The sequence below is a fragment of the Parus major genome, chromosome 17 (assembly GCF_001522545.3).
Source record: "Parus major isolate Abel chromosome 17, Parus_major1.1, whole genome shotgun sequence".
NCBI lineage: Eukaryota > Metazoa > Chordata > Aves > Passeriformes > Paridae > Parus > Parus major.
Genome location: NC_031785.1, coordinates 3066267 through 3076461, shown reverse-complemented (window position 1 = coordinate 3076461; position 10195 = coordinate 3066267). Strand labels below are relative to the sequence as shown.

Below are 10195 nucleotides of genomic sequence, written 5' to 3'. Positions count from 1 at the left end.
CATCCATCCAGTCTTAGCTCTACATCCTGAAAGCATAAACTGTCTCCTGTAAAAACAGCATCCAAGCCTTTGATTGTAGTTTTTCCCAGCCTTCTGGCATTCCATGGTAGGAAGGGTTAAACCAGGATCCCATCTGCACCCGAGGAGGTGCTGGCTGGGAGTTCTCCTGACCTCCCACACCCAGGTTCAGCACAACCTGCAGGGCCTGGCTGAGCTCTGGCTGCTCTTTCCCACATCCCGTGGGGCACTCACGGCTTGTTCCCCTCCCCTCTCTCCCTGCAGGGCTCCCCTGGGCCCACGGGAGAGCCAGGCCCCTCCGGACCCCCTGGAAAAAGGGTGAGTTGGTTGTTTAGGGACATTTTCCCAAATGCATTTCTATTAATTTTTTAAAACTCATGTTGTTACTAAGTCTACAATAAATGCTGTGTAAATACCATGTAAAATATGTGATAATTTAAAAAAAAACATAAAATGATGTGCCATCCACAGCCGTTGGAAATTGATGGGAAGCTGCCAGGCAAATCCCATGGATTTTTTTTTTAAGGATATTAACAGCCCAAAGAAAATCCAAGGATGAGGTACTCTGTTCTTCCTGCCTTGTGGCAGAACCCAGGGATTCATTTAACAAGGAGATAATTTAAAAAGCTTTTCAGGGATATTTGTCTCCATTTTGTCTCCTTCCCTGGGGCCGGAGCATCATTTTGCTAATTCCACTGGACCGTTGCAGATCAGCAGGATCTGATTGTGTTTCACATCTATTCTGGGCTTTCTTTAGGGCCCTCCTGGTCCAGCTGGTCCTGAAGGAAGGCAAGGAGAGAAAGGAGCCAAGGTAAGAGCTGAATGGGATTCCATTTGTGCTGTGTCCTTGATCCTCCAAGAGGAGCTCCCTCTGCCAAGGCAGGGAGTTGATTTTGCTGTGTGTTACAGCAAATTAGCCTGAATTTGGGGCCACTGGCCTCAAATCTGAGCTTATGTTTCAGCCCTTAACAAGCTCTGTGGAGATAATTAGGGCTTGGTAAGGTCATGGGAATGTTTTCTTTCGTTTGAAACATCCCAGTGCTATATTTGGCAATTTAATGTGTTGTAAATAATGGGGTGTGCACAGCCCCGTGTCCTTTCCCAGGGCAAACACGGCATTAATGGGCTGGGATTGTTTGGGTGGGAGTGCTGGGGAAATGGAGATGGGATTGGAAATTACAGATCCTGTTGTGGCAGCACAGGGGAGGGAGGATTCATGGATGGGTGTCCCAGAGCCAAAGAGCAGCTCCTGCTGGAACTCGGGCAAGGCTGGAAACTGAAGGAGTTTGGAGAGTGCCTGAGCTGGAGGGAGCAGCAGAAAATTCAAAGAGCAGAAAGTTTCATGTGCTTTGCATGGATCTGCATCCACTCTGTGCCATCCTGGCACCATCTCACAAAACCAGCTGATGTCCCAACACAAATTCAACACCCTGCCTCCCCATCCAGGGGGAAGCTGGTTTGGAAGGACCTCCTGGGAAGACTGGGCCCATTGGTCCCCAGGGTGCTCCAGGGAAGCCTGGCCCCGATGGCCTTCGTGGGATTCCTGGTCCAGTTGTGAGTATTCCCACTTGGAGAAAGCTCAGGTTTGTTCCTGTATCCCACCTGCTTGGGAAATGCCTCTTGCCAGTGTTCTGTCCATGCTGGAATGCCTGACAGCAGATAAAGCATATTTCATGGGGATAATGGGATGGGGAATATCATCTCCCACATGTTTCATTTGAGTCTTGGGTCTTCAGCCGCTCTGCAGGAGTGATTTTCCTTGACCTACAAAGTCCCTTTTCCAGCAGAGATTTGAGCATGGAAGGAACATAAATCTTTTTGCTTTTGCCATCTGTGAAAAGCCAGGACAAACATTCCCTGGCACAGGTGAATAATCAGAATATTCCCAGCTGGGAGCACTGCTGTCAGTGGGAATGAGGGAATTGCACTTTTTTACAGGGTGAACAAGGTCTCCCAGGATCCCCTGGCCCAGATGGTCCTCCAGGCCCAATGGTATGTCCAGAGCATCCAATTCCAGGAGTTTTTGAACGGGATGAATGAGTGTGGCATGAATTCATTCCCTCTTTTGTTTTCCCCCTGTGTCCCAAAGGGCCCTCCGGGTTTGCCTGGTCTGAAAGGAGACTCTGGTCCTAAAGGGGAGAAGGTGAGAATCCACACAGGATCCCATTGCCTGATCCCTGCTGGGGTGTGGGGACACAAATGGCACTGCAGAGGGGTCCTGCAGCTGGCAGGACGAGGCTGGGGAGTGTCACCAGCCCCAGTGACAGCTTTAGAGGAGAGCTGGAGCACTCTGAGTGTGCCCCCAGGAGCTGAGCTGTGGGTGAGTGTGGAGGTGCAGAGCCCTGGCCCATCTCAGGGGTGATTCTGCACTCTACAAACATTTCTGGCACATGTATGTATTTATATAACCCCAGGGAATAAGCAGCTGCTCCAGTGCAGAGGTTCTTTTGATATTTGTAGCATTTTCTGCTATAAAAATCTCCTATTTTGCTCCACTCTGCTACTTCCACGTGTCAGGGATTGCTACAAACTCTTCTCAGCTCACTCAGATATTTGGGATTGGGTCTAGAAATGTCTCTGCTGTCTCCAGTCAGAAATCCTAATTAACATCTGCCATTTTCTCCCAGGGTCACCCAGGTTTAATTGGTCTTATTGGACCTCCAGGAGAGCAGGGAGAAAAGGGTGACAGAGGTCTCCCAGGCCCCCAGGGCTCAGCAGGACCCAAAGGAGAGCAGGTAAATATTCCATAAAACCTTCATGGAAAGTGCAAGGGAGTATTGCACCCTCGAGGAGGTGCAGCACAGCAGAGATGGGCAACCCTGGCAGGAGATCCTTGGCATTTTTTGAGGGATATTAATGTGGTTTATTCAATGTGTGAAATACTGATCTGCTCCAAAATGACCCATTTTAGTGGGAAGCAGATTCTCAAGGGTCGTATGAAAGAGTTGAATAGACTTGAAGGGATGGTGCCATTAAATATTCATCTAAAGGGCTGGTTCTTAAAAAGTGTGAGCCTAAATGAGATAGGAGCTTCCTTTTCCATGCTCTAAACACCAGGAAAAGCTCCAGATTGGACTAGAATCCTCCAAAACTGGGTGGTCACCTGTGAGCTGGGGTTGGATGTGTAATTTTAGGCCAGAACTGTAAACCAATATTATTTTGCTGTTGTTTTTTAGGGTATCACAGGTCCTTCTGGACCTATCGGACCTCCAGGGCCCCCAGGATTACCGGTAGGTGACAATCAGTGACCTTGGAATTCCCTGGGAGCTGCACAGACCCTCAGGAGCCACTTTGGTGCTCCCAGAAATGCCCAGCACGGCCCTGACTGTAGGAGGGTGTTGGTCACAATTGTTTTTTTTCAGCTGAGCCCTTTAAAAACACTTGGATGAGTGCCAGGAGCTCTGGAAGTGATGTGGGACATAGGCACGGGGAAATTGTCCCACCCTGTTTCTCTGCCCCCTTCTTTTGGAATATCCACAATCCCATGGGGATTTCTTGCCCTTTTTGCTGATTTTTATCACTTTTTTGGATAAAAAAGGCCTCGTGCTGCACCCTGGGGTGCCCAGCTGAGTGTCCTGAGCACAGAGCTGGGATCAGCCCCACATTCCAGGAATCACCCAGCTGATTTCCCAGTCCCCACTGGAGGAGTGTGGAGCTCTGCCACAAAACCTTTTTTGTCAGTTGGCAAATAAAAGCAACACCCAGCTCAAGTGGATGGGGAAAATGGAAATATAAAAGGAGTAATTTTTTTTTTTTTAATTTCTTTTCTGAATTCTCTGCTTGGAAATGAACTGACTCCTTTCTGTATTTGTCTCTCCTCAGGGTCCACCTGGTCCCAAAGGTGCTAAAGGCTCATCAGTGAGTATGGACACAGCTCAAGGAAGAGGCTGAGGGGTTTTATTGAGTGTGGGACACACTGGGACTCCCCTCATCAGTAAAATTACTGCAATTAGCAGCCAGGACTGAGCAAACTCGGCCATTCCAGGCTGCTTAAGCCCAGGAATGGTAACTGGGGAAGGTTTCTGTGCCACAGCTGCACTTTCCTGAAGAGCAGAGATCACAAGGAACAATCCAGAGATTAGTCCTGGGGAGAAAAGCTGCTGCTTGAGAGTGCAGGGGATTAAAAATAGACCCTGAAAAGCGGGAGGTGGGAAGCTGGAAAGTGAAGAACTCTGTGAGAAATGAAACTCTGGAACTTCGTGGTGCAGACCTGCTGTGCTAAAAATTCCTCTTTTTGGGCAACTTCTCAGTGTCTTCTTGCCATCCAGAATTCGATGTTTTATTAATTTGAAGATTTTATTTGACTTGCAAAACTGTTGGATTGGTTTGGAGAGTTAAAGATTTTATGCATTCCGTAGGAAGGATAAGAAAAATCTGACTGTAACTCCAGGTGTTTGATCTTTTCTTTTACCTAAACACCAAAAATAACCAAAAAATACCATTTTCTTGGGATGTGGGTCCAGGGAGACTCCTCTTGTGTGCCTGAAGGGACAAAAATGAAGTTTCAGGCACTGTTAAAATGATGTGATAAAAATACCAGGTGAATTCTCCTGAGTGACTCCTGATTTTTCCCTTGTTTTTCCATCCAGGGTCCCACAGGTCCAAAGGGTGAATCAGGTCTTCCTGGGCCCCCAGGGCCTCCTGTAAGTAGAAGCCATAAGGTGAAGCATGAAATGAGGTTCAGACTTTGTGGGTGCTGGAATTTGGGGAGCAGAAAAATCTCTGGACAGATTCCTTGCCAATCCTAGCAAAGGGTTGGAATCTCCTGGAGACACTGGGGGAGAAATCAGGGTGGGAAGGGAGGAATTATTAATGGGAGGGTGGAAGAGGACAAGGAGGTGGAAGATGTTGAATCCAGAGGTTTTACCAGCACCATCCATGGGTGTTTTCCACGTCCAATGTGTATTTGGGGATGTTGCTGCTTTGTCCATCTCTCGTGTCCTTTTCCCAATGGAATGAGAAGTTGTATCTTTTTTTTTCCCCAAAAAATCAGGGTCCTCCTGGAGAAGTCATCCAGCCCCTGCCCATCCAGGCTGCCAAGAGGACCAGGAGGAACATTGATGCCAGCCAGCTGCTGGACGACGGCAACGCCGACAACTACATGGACTATGCCGACGGCATGGAGGAGATCTTCGGCTCCCTCAACTCCTTGAAACTGGAAATCGAGCAGATGAAGCATCCCTTGGGCACCCAGCACAACCCAGCACGCACCTGCAAGGACCTGCAGCTCTGCCACCCTGATTTCCCAGATGGTGTGTCCTGGGATGGAGGCAATGGAGGGAACTCTGGGGTTTTCCAGCTCCACGCAGAAGTGAGGGCTGGAAGAGGAGGAATTTGGGGAGTTCATGGGGGATGTGGCTGGTGGAGAAGGAATATGTAGAGCTGGGATGGATATCATTGGAGAGCCCTTCCAGCTGAAATGGTCTGATCTAAAAATGGGGATATGGGCTGAAAAGTCTTCTTCAGCTGGCACCAGAACATGACCACTTTTCAAAAACTACACATAAATAATAACCCATGAGAGGTGAAACATCCCAGGGTAGGAGGTAGTGCCCTCTGACCTGATCCTTTCTTCCCTTCCCTCATCCAGGTGAATACTGGGTTGATCCCAACCAAGGGTGTTCCAGGGACTCTTTCAAAGTTTACTGTAATTTCACAGCTGGTGGAGAGACCTGCATCTTCCCTGACAAGAAATCTGAAGGAGTAAGTCCACAGCACCTTTGCTTTCCCCTCTGTCCTGGTGATAGATGGTTTCCTGATATGAATATTCATAGACAGCAAATTTCAGGAGGATTGAACAGCAGCAAGGAATATCAAAGATCCAGCATGTTCTTTTGTTGCACAACATTACCTTCTAAAGTACTACGGAATATGTTGACAAAGAGAAAATCAGACTTAAACTGTGATTTGGGACAAACCTCTGATGATTTCCCAGGCACAATAAATGCTAAAACCTTCATTTTTTGAACTTTGCTGTCCAAGGCAGGGGTGTGTGTTGGTGCAGGAATTGGGAGCTCTGTTTAACTCCTTCCCTGCCACAGCCCTGCTCCACTGCCTGCATGCCCAAGCACCACTGATTGCCCTCCCCTCCCTGTGTCTCCAGGCACAGCAGATAAATGTTTACCTCCTGTCATTTTTCCTGCTGTTCCTTGTGGGTAAATGATCCTAAATGATTGCAGGCAGGCTCAGAGCTCTCCCTGGCACTGCTGCACAAGGTTGATGAAGTTATTTGTGTAATGATGCTCTTAGCTCAGCCATACCCATCATTTTTGTCCTGTATCCCTGCACTCTATTTTCCAGAGCTGCTCTTCCCGCTGCCTGGGGACCAGCTGTGGCACTGGCCAAGCAGAAACACAACAATTCAGCCTGGGGGAGCTGTGCCAGTGTCACAGTTGTGCTCCAGCTGTGACAAAGCTGAGCTGTTCTCCTGCTGCATTTCATCCACCAGAAATGTGTGTCAGCACAGGACAAATCACATGCGACATAAATCCTCCCTGAGTTTTTCTTGGGGCTGTTTAAAGAGGAGATGGATTTCCTCTTCCTTTGCATCAGTGTGCTGTGTTTTTCCTCAGAATTTGACAGCTCAAAAAGCAGAGTCTGGCCATGATCTTGCAGGGGCTTGAGCTCCTGCTGTGCTGGTTCAGTGAGGGGCTCTGTGGAGCTGCAGCACTCCTCAGATAAAAATTCCATGCTGGGATCCACAGGAAAAAGCTTCTCCCATCCAGAGGGATGCAGCCAGCCACCACCCCAGGCCTGGGCAGTGTCTGAGTGGGTTTGTGATGAGCCACAGCAGAGTTTCAGCCCTGGCTCCTCTCAGCTCATCCCTCCCCCAGCACAAACGCTGGGATTTGCTCTGCAGGTCACCTCCTGCAAAGGGGAGGACAATCCCCACACCTGGAGCTGGGCTGTTGTTTTTGGAGAGATTTCCAGCACAAATGAGGGCCTTGTGGGAGGCTGAGGGAACAGCCACGCTCCTTCCTTGGGCTCTGACTCAAAAAAGCTTCAGCTGCTGAGCTGGGGCTGTCTTAGGGATGCTCTGATGGCTGATTGCTTGTCCAGGTCACCCCTGGGTACCTGGGGCTCCATCCTGTGTGTCCAGCACCTCAAACACGGCAGGCAGGCAGGCAGAGGCTTTTCCTTAATCCATCCTTTGCCTTTCCCAGCCCCACAGCACTGGATTTGGCATTAGAGAGGCACCAGGCTTCTCCAGCACCAGCACTGCCCTCCACATGAAGATCAATGCCCCTTTTCCCAGCCATGCTTCCTTTTTCCCTCTCTGTCTTCCCTTTTAATTTTCCTGCCGCTGCTGGAATTGCATCCCAAGTTCCTAGAAGGCAGAGACAGCCCTTAGCAAAGGGGGCTGCTGCCAGAGCAGCACCACTCCACCTCCTCTGCTTCAGAGCCACCTTCTGCTCTCATTACTGATGTATAAAGGTTTAAAAAACAAAACATTTTAAAGCAAGTTGGACAGTTTCAATAAGACATGCAGACTCTGGAATGAAAGTAACCTTTTTAATTTTGATTGATTTTTTTTTTCTTTCTTTCTCTCTTCCCTCCTTGCCATCCACAAACTAGGCTAGAATTACTTCCTGGCCCAAGGAAAACCCAGGCTCGTGGTTCAGTGAATTCAAGCGCGGTAAACTGGTAAGATGCATCCTGGTGCTTGCTGTTTCCTTTAACCCCCTGTCATATTTTACAGAGTAAAATGGCTCGTTGGCCCAAAGAACAGCCTTCCACATGGTATAGTCAATACAAGCGGGGGTCCTTGGTAAGTGGCTAACCCTGGCCCTGGATCAGAGCTTGTCACCTGCTTTGGTATGGCCACACTGCTGCCCTCTGCATGCCCGACTAACCCCCCTCCCAGGCACATGGAAATGTTTAAGGTGGAATCCTGAGAGAGACCCCAAACTCACTGCAGGTGCTTTCTTCCAGTCTGCCTCCCTGGGACCTTGGGAACTGAGCTTTGCCCGGGGTTAGAATGGGACACGGGGGTGTCCTGGGGGACCCTGGGGCAGCTTTGTCTTCACAGAGCCCTGCAGGACTGCTGCATCCCACCGGGAGTGCTGCATCCCACAGGGAATTCTCTCATCCCACCGGGAGTGCTGCACCCCACAGGGAGTGCTCTCATCCCACAGGGAGTGCTGCATCCCACAGGGAATTCTCTCATCCCACAGGGAATGCTCTCATCCCACAGGGAATTCTCTCATCCCACAGGGAATGCTCTCATCCCACAGGGAATGCTCCATCCCACAGGGAATGCTCCATCCCACAGGGAATGCTCCATCCCACAGGGAATTCTCTCATCCCACAGGGAATGCTCTCATCCCACAGGGAATGCTCCATCCCACAGGGAATGCTCCATCCCACAGGCTGAGCTGTTTCTGTCTCCTCCTCTGTCCCTATTTTGGGTGTCCCCCAGCAGTGCAGCCTTACCCCAAGAGCTGGGAGCTCCATGAAATGATGCTGGAGCCAGGAGCAGGACGAGGTCCCATCCCAAATCCACCCCAGGGCTGGAGCTGCACATCTCCAGCCTCTCCAGGACAGCTCTGTCCCAGAGGATGGATTTTGTTCCCCATGTGGAGATGAACCACACTGGGGACTCCCATGCTGACCCCAGAGCTTGGGAGAACCAAAGTCATTTATTTAAAGGAAATTTTCCAGCTCAAGCCCAGTGGAAAGGAATTTGAGTGAGTCACAATTAAGGATTTTTTTCACAAGGGAAGAGCTGGTTTAAGGTCAAACAGCATTTGATGTCAGCAAGGCATAAACCAGGAAAAGCTCTGTTTCTTGTCTTGTAACAGGACATCCACGCTGTGGGGAGATCATTCCCACAGAGAGCCAGGCCTGGGCAGGGATGTCAGATTTGTCTTAAACCACAGAAAAGTCCCCTGGTGCATCAATTCCTGTGGAATTAGCAGGAGCTAATATACATATACATAACGAGCTCAGCCACACCAGGAGGATTTGGGAACAGGCAAATATTCCATGGATAAAGCCAACCTCCCCAGGGGCAGGAGATGTTCTGCTGTGTCCCACTGAGTTGTCCCCTCCCCAGGGCAGGGGGTTCCTGCAGTGCCCCAACTTCCACCTTAAAGGGCAAACAACCCAACCCCCTGCGTTGTTTCCCACATTTGCCGCATTCCATCGCCACTAAAACCCGTTTTGCTCTGATTCTGCCCTCGAGGAGGACACGGCTTCTGGGGCTTCTCTGCATCATCAAATCAGGCTGCAAAGCCAAGGCTTCAGCCTCGTGGCTCCTTGGAAGGCAGCTACTCATAGCTTAATTACAGAGCACTTCATCACTTAATGTTCCAAATACCTCCACTTCTCCATCTCCCCTGCTTCTCTTTTTCCCAGCTCTGTTAGAGGCTCAGTTGCCAGCCTAGAGCTTAGGGCTTATTCTTTTTTAGATGAAAACATTTCTGGTGCTACTTGAAGCTCTTTTTTCCATCTTTTTTGTGTTGTCATTTTCTTGCTTCTTCTTTTTTATTTATTTTTTTACCTGTCCTGCTTTTTTCTATTTGGAAAAATAAAAAAGCCACCAGTATGTGGAAGACCTCCCTAAGCAAACCACAAAACAGTCCAACACACAGACCATAAAAGGTTTATTTCTTTATTTATTTTAATATTAGCTCTGACTTTGCCTCAGTCAGTACTTGGAACCAATCCACATTTGCCTGGTGGATCCAAAATCAGCTGAAATTTGTGTGTGGATGGGCAGAACCAAAAGGAGTTTGAGTTCCCCTCTGGGTGCTGCTCTGCTCCTGTTACTCCATGGAGAAGGTCCCAGTGTCTTGAGGGGCTGAACCCTTGGGGAACCCCAAAGCTGAGGGGAAGATTCCCAGTGCTGCCAGGGGCTGCATGTAAATCCTGGGATTGCACAGCTGGGCAGATGCTGCCTTTCTTCTGGAGACACCTGGAGTAAGAGGGATGCAGTAAATATGAAATACAACCAAACCAGCTGGGTTTGATGCTCCCACACCATCATTCATCAGTGCCACAGAGCACTTGGAGCCAATTCCTTACCTTTCTTCAGGATGCAGCCGAGCTGTGTTTGGAGGGTTGCAGATGTTTCCTCTGCTTCCCTTCTGTGTGTGTTGTACACAATTCCCAGCAGCTGTAATGAGGCCTGCATCCCACCCCATCCCATCCCATCCCACCCAAATCCCATCCCAAA

General features: G+C 49.3%; 1 protein-coding gene across 4 annotated transcripts in view; it reads left to right on the top strand.

The window, feature by feature from the left end:
* Positions 1 to 10195, top strand: part of COL5A1 (collagen type V alpha 1 chain) — a 135856-nt gene that overhangs the window by 117816 nt on the left and 7845 nt on the right. For 2 of the 4 annotated variants that reach the window (XM_015645070.1, XM_015645065.1), the window contains 12 exons: positions 283 to 336; positions 776 to 829; positions 1465 to 1572; positions 1957 to 2010; positions 2108 to 2161; positions 2646 to 2753; positions 3195 to 3248; positions 3841 to 3876; positions 4608 to 4661; positions 5012 to 5270; positions 5609 to 5721; positions 7594 to 7662. In XM_015645070.1, the coding sequence (XP_015500556.1) occupies positions 283 to 336; positions 776 to 829; positions 1465 to 1572; positions 1957 to 2010; positions 2108 to 2161; positions 2646 to 2753; positions 3195 to 3248; positions 3841 to 3876; positions 4608 to 4661; positions 5012 to 5270; positions 5609 to 5721; positions 7594 to 7662 (1017 nt within the window). Of the gene's footprint in view, positions 1 to 282; positions 337 to 775; positions 830 to 1464; positions 1573 to 1956; positions 2011 to 2107; positions 2162 to 2645; positions 2754 to 3194; positions 3249 to 3840; positions 3877 to 4607; positions 4662 to 5011; positions 5271 to 5608; positions 5722 to 7593; positions 7663 to 7717; positions 7787 to 10195 lie in introns of all 4 variants that reach the window. The other 2 variants (XM_015645066.1, XM_015645067.1) reach the window with 1 other exon arrangement.